At 42.0% G+C, this 19,384-nt stretch overlaps 1 protein-coding gene across 11 annotated transcripts in view; it reads right to left on the bottom strand.

The window, feature by feature from the left end:
• Positions 1-7,013: 7,013 nt before the first annotated feature.
• Positions 7,014-19,384, bottom strand: part of LOC135298870 (melanopsin-like) — a 44,908-nt gene continuing 32,537 nt past the window's right edge. For all 11 annotated transcript variants that reach the window (XM_064416963.1, XM_064416967.1, XM_064416964.1 and 8 more), the window contains 3 exons: positions 16,264-16,438; positions 13,881-14,030; positions 7,014-10,554 (listed from right to left, as the gene is read on the bottom strand). In XM_064416963.1, the coding sequence (XP_064273033.1) occupies positions 10,168-10,554; positions 13,881-14,030; positions 16,264-16,438 (712 nt within the window). In that variant the 3' untranslated portion in view covers positions 7,014-10,167. The remainder of the gene's footprint in view (positions 10,555-13,880; positions 14,031-16,263; positions 16,439-19,384) is intronic.

The raw sequence follows: 19,384 nt of genomic DNA, 5'->3' as shown, positions 1-19,384 counted from the left end.
TTTTGTTTTTTTTTTTTTTTTTTTTTTAAATTCTAGCACTGTTCATGTGTAATATGACAGAAACCTTTGCTGCCAGCATTTCTGGTTTCTCCCCAAACTCTCAACCAATTGGTTGCCTTTAGACAGCTGGAATCTAGCCCTGTGTTAATAATGTGAGGAGAAGTGTTTCCATTCACCCTGCTGCCCGGGAGCTGGATATAGCCTCTGCACACCTGAAATCCAAGAACACCCCTGTGGCATGTGGCACAGGACATTCCGGGAGCTGCAGGCCACGGCCTCCTTTTTAATGGACTTGTTTCCTCTCAGTGCTTTGGAGCAGCAGGAGAATAAAAGGTTATATTTGTAAAAACTATCACTGCTTCAAATTGCAGTAGCATACGTGGCTTTTCCCAATACATTGCCACTAAAGGGCTTTACAGCTTCCCTTGCCCATTACCTATAAACCTCCTTGCTTCCACTGCCTGCCTCTTTGGCTGCTGGTGGAACTGGGGAAAAAAAAAACATTTTTACTGGCAAAATAACCCATGAAGCAGGCGTGGAGACATAGAGAGGGGTCCAGTGGGACACAGGTATTCAGGCATGACACAAAAATCCCTAAATTAATCGCGAGGAACTGAAGAAATATCTGAAAGACCCTTCATGTGGAAAAGAAGCAACTAAACTCTAGGCCCTCCCTGGCTGCCCTTGCAGACAGCCACAGGGTGGGTGCATTTTGGGCCACAGCCATGCGAAAGCACCCAGGATACATCCAGCTACAGGAACTGAAGGTAGTGACTGAAAGGGGGTTTTTTTTAGGTGCATTTTTATGTAAAACACTTTTCCTCAAGAGGGATGGCAGCAGCAGGGTGGAGGGAACGACTACAAAGTTTGGAAGTCTGTTCAAACACAAGTCCTCCTCCCCAGTAAAGGTAAATGACCCTCTTTTACTCAGCTCACAGCTTTCTGGTGGGGCTAGAGCAGATGCTGTGATACCAGTATAGCCACGGCAGCAGTGCCTAGCTGTAATCATTAGCCAGAAAGAACAGGTTGTGGAAAAGAGCTGCTGTAAAATAGCCCATTACTTCATGGCATGGATTCCAGGAAAAGACGTTGTATTTACGTTACGGATACTCGGAGCGGGAACTGCTAGTACGGCACTCGAGATAAGGAAGAGGCCAGATAGACCTAAATAGCAAAGCTGGGTATGACTTCTTATGTAATTATCAGCTCCCCATCACCATGAGGTCTGCGTGTCTCAGGCAGCTAAAAATAGAGCAGCTTCCCCCTGCCTTTCTCTCCTTCCAGCCTGTGTGAGGAAAGACCTGACTCACTTGTGTTTGGGAGAGCCCTCCGAGCTCCCATGGGCTTTCCCTTCAAAGGCGATATAAGAATAATATTGATTTCCTAAGAGTATTTTTATAATAGGGGTTTTTTTTCCATATGGGACACTCACAAGGTGCTGGGACTTTCACTGTCATTCCCAGGGCTTGATAATACTGAGATGAGATATTTCCGTTACTAAGCATAAAAGGAAACATCCTGTAGGCTGGAATAGAAACGTGGGCAACACTTCATCCAAATTGCTTATTAAAAAGTTACATTCTGCGAGAGAGAAGACTTGGAAACCTTGTCCTTAGAAATACAATGTTTATATTATTTTCTGGTTACTTCCATAAGGCAGGCCAGACTAAGGTGTGAGGATAATATTAATTCAGTACCTGCTATTTATTCATTATTCCTGGAGAAGGTCCCAGGCATATGTTTTGGTGACAATTACAGCTTTTTCACTTGAAGCTGTCATTGAAATTCACCATATTACACAGATACAAATATTAAGTGGCAAAATTTGGTCCCCATTTGGGATCCAAAATTTCAGTTGTTGCATTGCTTGGATCTAGGGGATTGTTTTATATTTCTGATGTAATACATAGAGTTGAAACCCAGATATTTCAGTGATTTTGACCACATCCTGCATTCAGGGAGCGTGAAATGTCTGGGTTTGGGCTGGAGAGAGGAGGCAACAGTGCTACTGTCTGCCCACACTTTATCCCAGCCTCTGCTTATGTTAAATGAAGATAATTAACATTTTCTTGCCCCTCAGAAGATCTGAGAGACAGCCTGTTGATAAGTTGTTCCTCACAGTGCTTGCCAGGTGCTTAAATAAAGTCTGTAAATATTTTGTGAACACTCTGTAACTGCAAACACGTCACATTTCTACTCCAAGTCTTTCAGATTTTTGCACAGCTGCAAAGGAATGCTGTCATAAGAGCAGGGATACTCTGGGAGAGGAGGAGAGAAGGGTCCAGAGCAGGGTGTCTGGGGCAAGGACGAGGGCAAATGACACAGGATGTCCTCCTGGGACGAGCAGCCAGAGCAGCTTTGCAGTTCACCCAAGGTGTGCAGTGGTTTCCCTCTGCTTCTGTGCCAAGTGGATGGAGCTCCTGGATTCAGGTGGACGGAGTGGAACACTCACCTGTGAGAGAAGATGATGAGTGGAGGTGGTGCAGACTCAGAGGACTCCAAGGAAGGTGCCCACAAAGTAATAATCATCCATTCTCCCCCATCCTGCAAGAACTGGAGGGCACTGAATGAAATTGCAAGCAAAGGGAGGCTCTGTTTTGTATAAATCACAACTGAACTGCAGAGCCTGTGGGATGTTTTCATAATTTGGCTTTCACATGTGTCTCAGGAGCAATTTCATGAATCCATGGAAGAAAAGAGGTCTGTGAAATCTTATTAAATACCATTTCTGGCATAGAATTGCCAGAAGTTCTGGGAGACCAGAGCAGGAAAGTATTGGTGCCTTTTTTGCTTCTCTTTGTGGTTACTTATTGCTGGTCACTGTTGGAGACAAGATATTGACTCAACTGGACCCTTGGTCTGAGTATGTATGGTTGGGGGGGGGCTTCCATTTTTCTGTGCAAAAAAAAAAAAAATCTTGTTTCTATCTATTCAGGCTGGAGAAACAAGCTTAAAAAAAAGGAGGAGAGGAGAGGAGAGGAGAGGAGAGGAGAGGAGAGGAGAGGAGAGGAGAGGAGAGGAGAGGAGAGGAGAGGAGAGGAGAGGAGAGGAGAGGAGAGGAGAGGAGAGGAGAGGAGAGGAGAGGAGAGGAGAGAAGAGAAGAGAAGAGAAGAGAAGAGAAGAGAAGAGAAGAGAAGAGAAGAGAAGAGAAGAGAAGAGAAGAGAAGAGAAGAGAAGAGAAGAGAAGAGAAGAGAAGAGAAGAGAAGAGAAGAGAAGAAGAGAGAAGAGAAGACTTCAGTCACTCCCCAAATAGACAAGATAGTAAAACCCTGAAAAAGCATAGAAGTCTTTTTTTCACTTGCCCATTTCTCTTGGCCTCTCAGACCTGCACATCTGGCAGACTGAAGTCTGGGGGGATAAGGCACATAGGCGAGAGCCCCAGGGGCTTGTCAGGGAGTTCAACACTTGCTGCTGGGCTCTGATGCAGCAAAATAAGGTTTTAAACTATACTGTGATGGAAAGACAATTTGGTGCCAGGAGGAAAAGGCCACACCACCTCAATTCCCAGCCCCAGAAAAGTGTGTGGCTTTTAGGTAGCATGACAGCAAGGAAGAAAATATAGCACAACGCAGGCTCAGCCCAGCCAGGCAGCTGAAGTTCAAGTTATTTCCACATTACAAAATACCTTAGGGGACATGCAATTTTTCCACTAAAGTTTACAAAAAGGATAACAGAGATCCTACTGGTCTCTTGGCAATTTTCCTCCTCAGCAAATCAGAAGCAGTTCCTTGTTCAATGGCTGTGCATTGTCAGGAAATTTACTGCGTTTCTTCAGCAGGACTCCTGCTTTGCATACTCTCCTGACAGTCACACAAGCACTGAGACTTAAAACAATGTCAGCCTGTTTAAAACCACCTCAAGACATTTTTAAATAGCAGGATTTGTTTCTGTAGGTATTTGCACTTTTAAGGAATTTATTATTATTCTGCTGGGGCAATCAGTGTCTGAGACTGGCCTCTGATGTCTGTCAGTGACACTTCACTCGAATATCCTATTTTTCATCCCGGATGTGCAAAAAGAGTAGTCAGATCCCCCTTGGTCTTTTTCTGCTGCATTTAACAAGGTGAATGAAGTTTGGTCCTGTAAGAGAAACTTTTCATCCCATTTTCTCCACATGCTGGTGCTCAGACGGTCACAGCGACCCAAGCATGAAAATGTTGCAGATGACTCTGACCTCACTTCTGTTGGATTGTCCACAGATGGGGTTAGGCAAAAAGACCTGGTTGTATTAATTGCTTGGATACAGCTTTTTTGTATCTTTGATGAAGATGGAATTTAGCCCTTCTGTTGCTTCTGGTGGATCAACAGCTTCCACTCTAAGCTGCTGTCTTAGTTTGCTTTACCCAACTCCAGCGTGTTCACATTTTCCACACTTGTAGTCTGCTCTGGGCTGGATTTTTTTTTCTCCACCTCAGGAAATAGGGAACATTTATTTCCAAGAACACGCCTGTGGAAAATTAGTTGTTAATGTTAAATACATCCATCTGTTCCTTTGAAGAGATTTGCCACCTGCTTGCAGTGGAAAGGAACCAGAAATTTGGCAAGGAGAAACTAGTGAGACACCTTTTGCTGTCCCCATGAAAATCTACTCACACTGAGCTCCCTATAAATGTGTGGAAAATACCAGTTTCATGTGGCACCCACTAGCACACGTCTGGCTGGTCCAGGAGAACAGTTCTGCTCCTCGGCATGGAGGGAAAGGACTGGGATGCATCACCCCAAGGACCATGCACCACTGATAACAGCAGCAGTCCATCACCTCACCTCCTATTGCCTGATCAGTCTTTGGCTGGTTCAGTCCAGAACAAGGTCCTGAAGATGACAAGGGTCTTCTGGAGCTTTGCTTTAAGGTGAAGAATACACCTGACCTTTTAAATAAAAATGCCTACATGATACATAACTAGGAATACAGAGGAAAAATGCTTCAGAGTAAAAAAGTAAATATATTGTATAACACAATAATGCCTACAGAAATTTTCTCTCTGGTGATTTTACCATGAAATATTGGCACCAGGATTGCTGGCATGCAGTCATCCCCTTGTGCTGGCAGAGGAGAGAATTAGTAACAATGGATTTACACCTGACTTTGACATTTTGCAGTTAGTTTTTCATGTCCTGCTACAACCTGTAGCACTAACAAGTACAACCAGAGCGCAATGCAGACACACCATAAAGCAAATAAAATGCATGGACAGACATTTGAACTCTTAGTAAGCCGTAGAAGCCGTTGTGTATGTTAATACATGGGTAAAAGTGACAGGTACAACAAAGGCATTCCAGCACCAAACTTTTCACCTAAATACTTGTCCATTCAAGGTGCAGACAGAACACTGATTATAGACTGAGACTCTGGATGAGGTGCAGAAGAAGAACTGACCATCAGCTTGTGTTGAGATGAACCAGGAGATGCATCTTGGCTGCTTCCACCTTGCCAGGCTTCATCCTGCTGTCACCTGGTCCATGCACTTGCTGAACACAAGCATTGGGGGCAGTTTTGATTACTCCTATGTGAGAAAGGAGTCTGCTGTGTAATATGTACCCAAGTTTTCATCTCCCCACTAACTTGCTTTGCTTTCATGTATTTGTGAAAGAACCAGACAAAAAATATCAAGGATAACCTGCACAGAGAAGTAGCAAAGAGCAGATGGAACAACAACAACAACAACAAAAAAAACCAAAACACAAAAAAACCCCAAGGGCTGGGGGGGAGGTAAGAAAATTTAAAAAGAGGGTATTTACTGTGCAGTATTTTCCCATTTTTGCACATCCCATCACAAGCCCTGACCCCCAACCTTTGCCCTCTGATCCCTGACCTTTGGCACTTGGCATCACAACCCTTACCCTTTACCCCTTATCCTTGGCCCCCAGATTTTGACCCCTGGCTCTGGAGCCTGTACCCTGGCTCTGGGCCCTGACCTGGTCCCCAGCTCTCTGCCCTGCCTGTACCCAGACCTGCTGCAGTGTCCTGTGACCCCAAACCCTGGTGTGTAACCTCAGCCCCCATCCCCTGCCTGTCACTGCAGCCTGTAGGTGCCATCCCTACCTTTGTGGGGTGCTCCTGTCCTCCTGTGAGGGTTCTGGTGTTGGCCTGGTGTTATGATTGTTCCTGCTGCTGCTGCCATGAGGGCAAAAATGGCATCCTTACGGCAGTGCCACTTTCTACTGCTGTTTTTTAATTTTAAACTAGAGAGAAAAATTACTGTCTGGTTTAAACACAGAAGAGCAGAGGAAACAAGGCCTCGGCAAATAAAGCAGAACAAATCCAGGATGGTTTGAAATATACCCAAAAAATGTGATTAAAACCAAATAAAGTTAGATGTTGGTGCCAAAAGTTTCTTGTTCAGGTGTGTCTCCTGAAAGGAGGGAAATGGGTGGATGTCTGGGAAATGAGTGAGCTTTCTGGAAGAATGTGGTATTACGTCATGTTTCATACCAGCCCAAAGCTGCAAGATTCATTAAGATTCAAGTAGGTAAATTTTCTTATTTGAAAACTTTATCTAACCATTAAATATTAAAAAATACCATTGCCCATGAAAAAAGAAAGTGTTTACACTTGTGGTCTGGATTTTCTGTTATTCATGAAAGTTGGAACACATCCTATAATTGTGCTGCACAGAGTTTTAGCAGAAACAAACAATTATTCATTAACTTCCATTCAGATTTAGGTCAAAGATCAAAGTCTGCTATCACAATTTTGATGTATTGACTTCGGCTCATTTTTTTCAATTTTGTTCACCTGCCATCCCAGCTGAAGTCATTGTATTTCAAAAGTAGCTGTGCAACTTCAGATTTTATGCAGCCAGTGAACTCTAAATTTAGACGTTATGCACTCAAGCAGGTGAATGCTTGCACCTGAGCAGCCTAAATGACTTGAAAATAAAGTCATATATACATATTATCTTACTATTAACTGGATCAGAGCACAGGTTTCAAAAGCTTTAACTCAACTTTTTTTATTCCTCCTCCTGGTTCCAAAAATAATTATTAAATAAGAAAAACAAACAATGGATAATTCAGTTTAACTCCTAAGAAATTTTTATTCCATTTAAGTGAAGAAATACATTCCTTTGTGAAACGGGAAGCAACATTAATTAGTGTACATTTTTATGTGCCATCTATTCTAATGTGGCAACAGAGACGCTTGCAAAATTCTCCTGCATTGTATAATTCAATTTGAGACTAATTTACTCTGTGACTGATGTTTCTGCACAAGTCTCACAGTGACTGCAGTAAGTCTATCTGATATTTCATGCAACTTTAGGTTTTATCTCTCTACCATTATACCATATGTACTAAAATACATTTAGTATTTTAGCCTGCATCTGTTTAGACAAGCAGTAATCTTTCTAGCAGCTTCTGAAGCAATGGTACCAACAATCTATGACACTAACGGCATAAAAGTGAAACACTGTTTGCACATACCTCAAGCCTGCTAATTTTCTGAGACACACTCACAGCACCACCACAGTAATAGAACCAAACACATACAAGAGATGACTGGAGAGCCATCTTGTAGGCTAACAGGTAGAATGCAAAACTTCAGATATGGAGGAATTTGTTGGCTATGACTTCAGGTCTTCCATTCTTCATCCTGCCAAAACCTATGGCAATACCCTGCCTACGGTCTTCCCAGTATAAGTCTGTCATAATCTGAGTGCAAAAGCTACTCCAGAACATGTTTTTTAACATGGAACACTATATGCATTTTCTATTATTATTTGGAGTAATTACAACAGTACAAGTCAGGTCTAAGGCTTGGAAGCCTTGAAAGAACACTTGCTTCCTAACATCTGGCTCAAGAAGAAAAAAGATACAGTAGCTGAGGATATTAAATGCAAGAAATAGTAGGGTCACTGACTGCACAGTTGGTGCAGGAAAAAAAAAAATCAGAGAGGGCAGGTTCAGCAAAAAAAAAGGACAAGAATCCAAGATGGCAGGACAGTATGTTTAGCCTAGGACTAAGCCTGCTCCATTTCCCATGAACATAATACATAATTAACATTTGATTACTCATTGCGGCCAAAACTATGCAGTGGATGAAAACCTGACACTGTGGAACTGCAAGTGAGCACGTCCCTGTCCCAGTCCCCGGCAGCTGTCCTGCACTGTCTGCTCACTGTGCCAGTCCTCAAATGGAGGAACTGCCCTTGGAATTGCTGAGCTCATTGTAGATGACCTTGGCATGATTCCTGTGCCCGTCAGAAAACTCGGCACGCAGCGGGCACGGGCTTCGGCAGCCTGGCTGCAGGAACCACAGCCTGGTGCTGCCCCAGCTGAGCCTTGGTCCCCAGCACCGCACACCAGGGCTACACACAGGCAGTCATTTGCATGATGGGGCTCCACCCCCTATTTCTTCCCTGCTTTCCACAGTAAGGAGGTATGAGGGTCTCTAGCCAGCAGAGCACCTCAAAGAATGGCAGCGTTAAGAGTGTCAGCACTGCTTTAGGCAGCCTGCCACAGCAACTGACTCTGTAACACACCAGTGCCCTTTTTTCTCTTTTTCTAAAAATTGCACAGTCTATATCAAAAGCAAGTGTCTCAGTCCCTGCAAAGGTCTAGCACCTTGCAGAGCCTCAGGTGTGCAAGTTTGGAGGCATTCTTCATTCTCTTGTGCTGCTCTGGGTTTTAATTGGTTCTTTAGTGGTGTTCCTGTCTAGCTTGTTGAAAACAAGATTTGTGTTGCCTTTTTTTGTAATGAAAAAAAGTAATTAAAAGCACTTCTATGCTTCCCATCTGGTTTTTGCATCAGGAAAATGGGCAAAGAGAAATTACTTCCCGAGATCAGGCAGTGCAATACACAAAACCTGGAAATTCTCTCACTGTTCTCTGCACAATCTAGGATACAGCCAAGGAAATAAACTGAGACTATGAACATAAACTTTCACTCTCTTGTTGAATGTCTGAATGCTATTAGTCTCCCTGGACCAAATATTTCCACAATTATATCCAGAGGAGCACCTGATTTCTACTAATATATATTGATATTATGTGAAGAACAATGTAGTTCAGCTTGTTGTCTATCTTTGAAACTCAGAGACTGAAAGGGAAGACCTGGAAAAATGGGAAAATGAGTAAAAAAAGGAAGAGTGCAGTTACGAATAAAATGCTAGGAGAGTCCTGTGAGCCTGAGCCATAATGTGAAGCACAGATAAAATGAGCACAATTAGTAACCACAGATAATGATCTAAGTGCAGATCCTGTAGCAACCACCACAGTACCGTGTGGTTCTCACCCCAAGATGATGTTTTACCCAATTTGAAGGCCTCTGGTAAGTGACCTGTAAAAGACATCTGCTGGTTTGTTTTAGAGGAGATGAGAAGAACCTCCTCTGAACAGACAAGTGATATACAGCAGCCAAGGCTTTATTTTTGTCAATGACTTCTCAAGCCAGCTGTGAGCATTCACCCTTTCAATCACAGACTCATTAATATTTAATCAGGACTGTGAATCTGAAGGTACTCTGAATGCTTCTACAGTACTGTATGTTTTAGCACATAGCACCTTGCATTTTGACATTTAGGTGACCATGCTAATGCTGAGGTAAAATCCAGATTTCTATCACTAAACTTCAGAGGATTGGAAGCTGGGAACCAGTCACTTCCCAGTGAAAAACCACCAGTTTCTTTCCTTATGTTCAGCACTCTGCCTATTTAAAAATAAAACACAGCAAAAACAATGCTGAGAATTATTTGATTAAACTCTAGTTGAGGTCACGTAGCCATCTGCCTTACTGCTGGGGCTGCTGGAAGCTGTGGTCTTGCGGTGCTTCCCATCACTGTCCAGAGCAGAGCTGCCAAAACAGGAATGCTGTTCCATGTGCAGATAGCAGAAGCATTCAGCAGCTGACCCTGCTCTCAGTCAGTCGTTTCTCCTTCTGCTGGCACCCCCATCAGTGGCAACAGATCAGGCGGCCTCCTTGACCAATGCCACTTGATCGTACTGCCAGATTTTCCACTGCTCATTTCCTGCAGCACAATCTGAAAGAAAGCCTGTTTCCATGCCTGAGCTGGTTTGGACAAAGATAAATCTGAAGGCTGCCTAGTGACTACTATATAAACATACAAAAAAAATCTGATGATCTAACCTACAAGGCTTCAGTTATTTGGTATAATTAAGTGGAGAAGATGCCAAGAAAATAATTACCAGAAAATTTTCTTTTGACAAAGTTATGATAGAAATTTCTCAACAGCTTCAAGGAACTCCATGGATGAACTAAGCCCCTCCAAATCCAGCAGATTTCCCTTTTTGTCGTGAAATTGGAATAATTCAGTCTCTTCCTCTTCCAGTTCTTCCCGAAACAGATTGGTCTCTGAGGTAGGAATGATGATGATGCGAGGGACTGCATTGCTAATGAGAGAATCCACAACTCCATTCGCTTGACTTCCCTGAGCTGCCATATGGGAGGTACTTGAGTCTCCACTGGTGACACTGCTGCTATTCAATCTGACAGGCAGAGAAGTTGCTCTCAGGGAACTGGTCGTGAGTGCTGCAGAGGGACTGGGTAGGACAGGCTGCCCAAGCACCTTTTCCAAACAGCTGGAGGAGAGTGAAACCTGGAGTGGAGACATAAGATTTAGCATTGTCAGACACCATGTGGCTGTGGACAACAGTATTTGAAATATTCATTGCCACTAGTCAATATTTGAGGCACCAAGCCAATTTTCTAAATACTTGAATCATTAACTTGAAGGAAAATCATGATGTGCTAACATGTACTGCTTGGAAAGCAGAATGTTAAATGGAGCAAAAGAAGACATACTCAAATATCAGCAGAGACTGAAAAGAAAAAAAAGAAGAAAACAAAAGCTCATACTTGTATCTAACTTATTTCATCATTAAATAATGGTATTATTTAATTTTTAACACATCTCAGGTTGTCAGGGTACTAGACTATTGCACTTCTCTCTCTTCTCATGGAAGAAATCTCAGAAAAGAGCCAATTACACTTCATTCTTTATTTTCCTAACATTTTGTAAACCTTGTGACAATCTTTGTCTCTCTCCAAATGGCTCCTGTTACTACCTCAGGGAAGTTGGTGGCCTTGAATTCACACACTGGAAAGTGCTTCCTCCAAGAAAGAAGCAATAAATACTCACTTCGCAAACAATTTCTTATCTGCCTATTTTAGAGAATTCTGATTTCTAACTTGGCTCTGATGGCATGGCCTCTGTGTTCTTTCCATAAGTCTTGTGCACAGTATGCAAATTCAGAGTCAACAAAGTAAGCTTTGAAAGTGCCTGTTAATATTCAAATACACAGGCAAGGGAAGGCATAAGAAATCAGTTTTGGCTTCTTTAAAAAAAATTACAATCAAGGTGAAAAAAACACTGTGTCAAATGGAGAGATAAGCTGGAAGTCCCTCCTTTCTAGGGAAAACCAACATTTAAAGTAAAGTGCAGGTTTTACTTCATTACTCTGTGAATTCCCATAGTTTTGTGTCATTCTACTCCACAAGCAGGAATCATTCACAAATCCCCACTGATAATGACTTCTCCAGCTGCTCTACCTACCAAGTGGAGAGAAGCACACTGTGCTAAAAAATGTGGTTTAAATCAGTGTGACAGAGAAGAAAAGTCCATTCTTCCATATCAAAGGTAATAATAGAATGAAAAAATCCAACTCCAAAACCACTCCTCCCTATTTCAAGTGCTGTTTCCACTGCAACAGGATAGATTTCTTTTGGATGTGGCTTGGTGGGCACAAGACCCACTTAGAAGTTTTTTTAATAGCTTTCACATCAGGTAATTCCCTTGAAACAAAACCTGGATGCAGAGGGGACATTTGACCACTCTCCTTTGAAATCAAGTACCCAAACCCACATTTTAATACTTCCAGAAAAGCCTCTTCACTGCCATGTTAAATTTCCAGGTGTCAGCCTACATCAAATTTGTTACTGTCATAACTGAAGTCATGGGGCTGGATCATATCTTTGTGGCAGCACAGAAAACAGTCACATGCATTTTTATGCTTTGGAATGCACCAAGCCTGAGACACTGGCTGGCTTGTCCACAACTGAGGTTTTTTGAAAGTACTCTAATTGTAATTCAGTCAAAGACGATCCAGTAATGCTATTAAAACCTTAAAATAAATATTAAAAAAATGCATTGGTGCTTCTTTGGGGTTTGTTGGGGTGGTTTTTTTTTTTGTGGTTTTGTTTGAAGATAACTGGGTGGTCTCATTGTGAAACACTCTAACTGAGCTTGACAAATAAATATTTACTCTGATAGTATGAACAGTGATGCATTGCACTGAGCTGCAATGAACACACAAAGGATCTCCACAACACACAGGAGCCTCTGCTGAAAACAGTCAGAAAAGCAAATGAGGCTTGAACATTCAATGTAAATAAACTCCTCATAGTTCAGTGAATGCCACTGAAAGTCTAAAGGGTTATTTATCGAAATAATTCAAGAGATGTCTTTCAAAGGCAAAGTATAGCACATGAGCCTTCTTGCGGGTTACACATTTGCTAAATTCCAGATACAGATATATTTCTTTTAGTACTGAACTGTTTATGCAGACCACCCGAGATTTACTTCCCTTCTCCTTCCTCATGAGACCGAAAGCCAGTGATTCTCCAGAACCTGAAGACAATATCCTTTGCCACTTGGCTACAATCTTGGACACACTTGGCTGCTGACAGAAGGCAGCAGAACTAAGTAGTAGATTTGAGCCCATGTTGCCTGACACCACATTTAAAGCTGCTGTTTTCCTCCAATACTGATCACAACAGTTACAGGAAAAGAACAAGGTTTCTCAGGACTTGATCTTAATGACACACGTAAAAGAAGACAGGACAGAGACATGCAGGAACTGGGTCATTGGGTGGCTGGAAATTTTCAGAGCAGTTTCTGCTTTAAACTATGCTGTCTCTAGAGAATTGTCATCAGATCTGGAAGGGAGCACAGGTGACAGAAGCAGATACTGTAGATGCCCAAGGTGTGGGTGTTCCTCCACATGTACTAGAGTAACCCCATGAAAGGGTGCCTTCATCAAAAAAGGGGGTGCTACTCAATCCAGCCACAGATAGGGAATTGTAAGCCACATCAGTCTTTCCCTGAAAAGGCAGCACTGGTGTATGCCTGACACTGTGCCACCCATACAAGAACTCATTTGGAAACTGGTGTTACAATCTGGCAGAAGCTGACTCATGGGTGCCCTACTGCTCCCATCAGGGAATGGGGTGTTCCTCAACAACAGGACACCAAACCTCAGTGATTTGGCCAACGAGGGAGATGCATCCACAGAGGATGCACTGAGTACTCACCATCTCCTCTGTCAGTGAGGGAAGGGTGGCAGCTGCCAGACTCTCCCACCCTTAGGGAGAAATGGGAGTTTCTTTCTCATCTTCCACCTCAACAAAAATAAAGCATTTTAATGTACACTGCAAAGAAGGAAAAGGGTGGCTTCTATCATGTCAAACTCTGTTTTGCAGACTTGAATTTACTCTAAAAGGAGACTTCCTCAGTATGGACACAAGGACCATGATGGAAGGAACCAAAGCTTGGGTAGATAAACAGGCAAAGAGGCAAAGAACACATCTTCTTAGATCTGATGCTATTGACTATGCCTTAATGCAGCTTCAGAGCTATAGGCACAGCTGGCTTTCCAAAAACAGACAAATATCAGTGAAAAAAGTTAATTAGGCATTATCGGCACTCTCATTTGTCACACACAAAAAAAAAAAAAAAAAAAAGGAAAAAAAAGAAAGGAAGAAAATAAATAACAGCAAGGAGAAAGACGATGTTGGAATCAGTATAAATAAAGCCCACAGATGAAATAGATGGGCATAAAGGCTGAATTATCATTCCAGAGAGGATGTACTGCAGCAACATTAGCACTAAAATGGAGAGTCCTCAGCTCACAGTTTTTTCTATACCTTTTGGGCACTGACTGCATCGTAGCTGCAGGTCTTTGGGAGCAGGTCTCTCTTCTCTTGTTTCAGACTCATGGAGAAAGAATGACTTCGGCGAGGCTGCAGTTTCTCTTGAGCTGGCTCCACAGGGTCGAGCTCCACATTGCTCCAGGTCTAATCACAAATTGACAAAGGATTTCAGACAGTTGCATCCTTTCTGAAATTCTTGTAAGTTCTCAAACTCTAGCAAAACCCATGCACATTCAGAAAATTAAAGCTGTTATAACATAGGTCTCACACTCAAAACTCCCCTGGGGAGAGGCTTTATTTTCAGTCTTGTCACTTATCCTGGACTATTTTTCTTGCTGACCAAAAATAAAACCAACTTGGAAATATTGAAAATTTATTTAAACTCTTTTCACCAAGATGTTTTTCACCCTTTTTTGATCTCATTGCTTATGCTACACTTATACCTGCAGAGCATCTGAATTCCATCTAAAGATGGAAGCCAATACAATCAATCTGTTTAATATGTCATGTGACATTCTGTGTGATCACCAGCTGATACAAAACCCTGGACATGGACAAATCCAAAACCATGTTTGCATACATGCCAGCAAAATATCCAGAACACCAGGGGCTTCTCAATCTGCATGAGCTTGCTGATTCTACAAACCCTCTTTAGTGCATGGGAGACAGTGGGTGGGCTTTGCTCTAATTTTCTAAGAGTATGTCAGTAAAGAAGGACAACTGGGACATTGCAAAAGTGCTGTTCCATTTGCAGGCTTGGGGTGAGGCCATCTGTCATCCCCTACTTTGTGGTGATTTTTTGAGTATCAATGATGAGATCATTCCACTCCAACACCAGCTTTTAGATATGGATAGACAGAGGCCAAACAGGCAGACAGAGCTCCACACAAAGGGGAAGATATGCATAATTCCTCTGCATCACCTTGCTCATATATCTATGTGCAGGCCCCTGTTCATTTCCCCTCACCTGTTGAATAAAACTCCTTCGATGAAATGTTCCTTGATGCAAACCACAAATATGTCTGTTCCTTTCACTAACATGTAGACAACACACAGAAAAAATGTTGGTGGCAACAGCTGCATCTTTTACAGTGTTCCTGGTGTCATTTCTTGCCCATCAAAGTTTTATTGGAGCCTTCCAAAATTTCAGTCAGTCCTGCTATCATGCCAAAGTCATCAAGCTTAGCTTTTATTTCAGCAGCTGCTGTTTCAGCTAAAACCTCTACAGCTGCACTGAGCTGTCAGTTGCCCCAAAGGACAATTGCCTTTGGCTGCATCAAACTCAGCACAGCACAGTGCTGTGCACTGCTAACAGCAAGGGTTTTAAATGAGACTCCTAAGCCAAAGCTGTGCCAAAAGCTGAAGCCTCTTACCATCATTATCCTGTCTATTTAAGCAGCACCCACATAGAAATACATGAAATAACCTGCTAACATGAACAAACCAAAACTGAGTAGTGACCAACAGTGAATAACAGAAAGCTTCTTGGATCAAGATGATGCAGCTGAAATTACCTCATTTGGCATCAAACAAAGGAGTAATGGGAGAAAAATTAGGTTTTTATACATAAAGGTATAAAAGGTACACCTAGGATTTATAATTTTGTGAGAGGTTACTGGTGGCAGCTGTCGCTCTGGGAGGTTTCTGATGCCCAGACTGAGGAGGAGCAGCACAGGGCCCCAGGAGGGCCAGCCCCTGCCCAGACTTTGCCGTGGCTGCCGCTCCCTGAGGAGCCACCTTCCCAGCACCTCTGCAGGCAAAGACAGCTTCTTGTGACTGAGAGAGGCTTGAAGAGTCTCAAGGGATTCTTTTGTTTCTATCTCACTCAGTCACCAGCCTTATTGATGCTTGGGGTATGTTCCTACAAAACACCCCACCATGCTCTAGGGGCAGGAGCCTTTCTCTCCTCATGGTTAAAATCCAGGTAAAGAAGTAAAAAATTTCGCATCTTACAGAAAATGGACTTATTCTAAAATAATAAGAGAGCTTTTGGATAAGTTATAAAACTTTGGATGGAAGATTGTTTTCTTGTCCTCCAGGCCATCGAGCCATCTAAGATAGCCAGTAGTTTGTGACATGGAGTGTCTGACAATGGCTCTTTTTAGTTCACATTAAAGACTTAATCTGAACAACCTTGGTCCCAGCAGGCATCAGAACCACACAGATATGCTGGCCTGAATGGTTTTTCTGATCATAAATCATCATGCATGAACTTCCAGCTTTGCAGAAATTACCTTACATGACCAAAACATTTAGCTACACTCTCCTCCTTCCCTTTTCTGTTCTCTAATTTTGAATGTGTATTTATAGTGTTGCTTATTTAGAGTCTGAGAAATGTTATACTCACTTTCTTTCATGGAAACAAGACAAGACTTACAGCTTCTCCAGTAGAAACGGAGGAAACACAAGTGCTCTTGGTCCTGCCAGCAAGAGAGTGGTGGCTGTAGAGAGAGGTCCTGAACGATGACTCATTTATGGATCCCCTCAGGAGGTCATTCTTCGATATTCGTATCAGGAACCTCAAGCAGGGAACAGCTTTGTGGATGGTTTTTCTGAGGAAAATATGAGAAGAAAAAAAAAGCCAAACCTGTCACACTGAAGAGATGGCTTTGAAATTCATGTGGTGAAAATGCTGTCTCTTTCCATCACCTCAACACAGCTTCTGTTTTGATTAAGGGGTCTTAAAGACTGCATGCAAGCAGCATGGTAGCTGGTGCAAACAGCTCAACAGGCTGAAAAGAAAATAACAGGTTCTTCTGGGCCTTGTGTCGAAACACACACAGAAGAGATGCATAGGTGATAAGAATTGAAAATACCTTGAAAAGTATGATTGCATATGGTTTATTTAAAATTTTAACCCAGAAAATTTCAGGCTAGTTGGTATTAGCCTGTGCAAAAGCACAGAATGAGTGGAAACAAGGAAGAGGAAGAGGGCCAGAAGAATCAGATATTGCTAATTATTTGTGTCATGACTGCTACTGTAAACTCCTCTTGAAAATTAACACTGTATAAGCATTGAGGAGAAGGATGGTCTAGACCCCAAATCTGCCTCATTCATTAAATAATAATCAGTCATGATTGTGTCAGTGTATTTCTCCTGACCCCAACTGTGGCCTTGCATGGAGCAGGTGTTCAAGAGCCTCCCCTGGGCAATGCCAGCTGGTCTTTCTCCTCCCAGGGCAATGCTAGTCAGAACGCTTCACTTGGTGTAAAACCTCCCCAGCACCTCCCAATCCATTAGTTCAGCCCAACAGATGAAGCTAATGGGGACAAAAAACTAAATTAACAAGTCAAGAAGTGAGGCAGCAGCAAGGCATATGACAAGGAACTGATCCAGGGGACCACAGACCACTGGGGGATGTCAGTACATTGACTTTACACCGAGATGCAAGTCAAGCAGATGTATATTGTAAAATCTTTTGCTTCTATAGTTACCAAGTTTATTGAATAACCCGGACATTTTAAATCATTATTTCTGTTCTCACAAAAGATCACTCATGCTAAAATTTCACAGACATGATTCTGGCATTATGAAATGAGGTCACTTGCTTGTAATCAAAAAAAGAAACCCACCACTACCAAACCTCAAAATCTGGCATCATCAACACTCTGAATAGTTCTGCATCTCTTTCTTCTGTAATTTCAAAGGCAAGTGAACTGCAGCTCTGCATCTGCTCTGGAGATGAGGACTGAAAAAGCTGCCTGCACCATCATTCCTGATCCTGCCACAATGCCTGTCAGTGACCAGGCAGAGCCCTCTGAACTGCTTGGGGCAGAAGGCTGCTTCCATGGTGCTGAGTGAAAAAAGATGGTTAATGTTGTGCACAAAATAACAAGTCCTGAGAAAGGGTTTACAGGACACGAGAAAATGCCAAGCCCCTAGAAATTTGCTTTCAGGCTGAAGACCTCAGTCTGGTGCTGAAGAGCAGCTGCCAGCTTTTTTCCCCAGCTAAGCTGAACTACTCCCCTCTGACAAATTCAAGTTTGTGTAAAACACACCATCCCATTTATTAAATGGGATTTGGTGCAGAGGTCTCCTAATGATGGAGATTCAGGAAATAGATGTCTGATGGTGAATTTTCAAGGAAAACATATGAACATTTCTGAATGTCTCGAGGGACGAGATTTTCTATTTTACTAATATTTGGGAGGAGCAATGAGGGACATTTTGCTGTTTGGGATGAAAGTACAGATTTTGAAGGGAGTTTTAATATTGTATGTGTGATTTAAAAGGCATAAACTGAGGTACTTATTTAATGATATTATAATCTGAAATAAGAGTCACCTAAAGCGACTCTCATATCATAGGAGTAATATAGTAATTGCAAACAACTTCTAAAAAAATACTGCAACTCAAAGTTATTTGTGATTATTCATTATTTATGATGTAGGAGTTTTGAACCAATATTTTTTGTGCAGTTCTGCTTTGCTTGGGAGCCAGCTGGAAACATGGAGTTGCAGAATTTCCTGTTTGCTATGAAAGAATGATTCCAAAACCTAAAACTTCCAAAACGTAAGGGAGTTTTTGCAATAACTCTAACACAGCAATGTGTTAGAGTTATTGTGGAACATAGAGATAACACAAAAGTTGTTAAAGATGTGAAAGCTTTCTTCCCCGCAAAAAAGCATTTCACAAATTAAAACTTTGAGTACATTCCTCACTTACATTCGTTTGCTCCTGTGAGTCCTGTTAAGGAGAGGTGTTATTCTCCTTTCTGCTGGTAGGGAATGAGTGGGCAGGGGGGTGGGTAAGTGAGGAGGAATATAACAAACTCTCAAATCAGTTCTTAGAAGCCAAGTGCTAGCACAAAGGTCACTGTTACATTTTCAGCTACATTCACTGTAATGTACTTTTTTTTCTCTGTTGTTTAAGTTAAGGAAACCCCACAAAAAGGCTTGCTTTTGTTGGGATTTTAAGATGTGCAGTGTCAGGAATTCTCAGTGCAAAAAAGCATCTTGTTTTGCTAGTGGATTGAAGTGAATTTGAACACGTTTGATCCTGATTTCTGGATGCCTCTTTCTAGAAAGATTTGGAAAATAACTTAGATGTAATTTGGTTCAGTAGTTCCAATATAAAATGACTAATGATCCCTTGCTCAAGACCTTAACCCTTTGGCCTGAACAGACTGGCCCATTTATCTGTGCTTGAATAAATTACTTTCAAGGCATAATGTGAATAATTAGAAGATTTGGAAATTATCCAGAAACAATAACTTTAGCATACATATTCATTATTCACTGTTTAAGCAAAATTGGTCCTGCCAACATATTTTTACCAACTGACTTATTAGTATACTGTAGGGTTTTTTCAGTTTTGAAACTGCATTCTTGATTCATCACAAGGGACCCAACATTACTTTTTTTCCTGACTGGATTGCTCCCAAGTGCATGAAATGTCTTCCCAAATCCACAACAATTTCTCTTGTAGATAAGTCTAGAAAGTGGGGAAAAAATAAAACAAGATAAAAACAAGATACTTATAAAGAAAATGTCTGACA

Source organism: Passer domesticus, chromosome 4 (genome assembly GCF_036417665.1).
Source record: "Passer domesticus isolate bPasDom1 chromosome 4, bPasDom1.hap1, whole genome shotgun sequence".
NCBI lineage: Eukaryota > Metazoa > Chordata > Aves > Passeriformes > Passeridae > Passer > Passer domesticus.
Note: the sequence above shows the minus strand (reverse complement) of the source record. Positions and strands in the feature narration are given on the sequence as shown.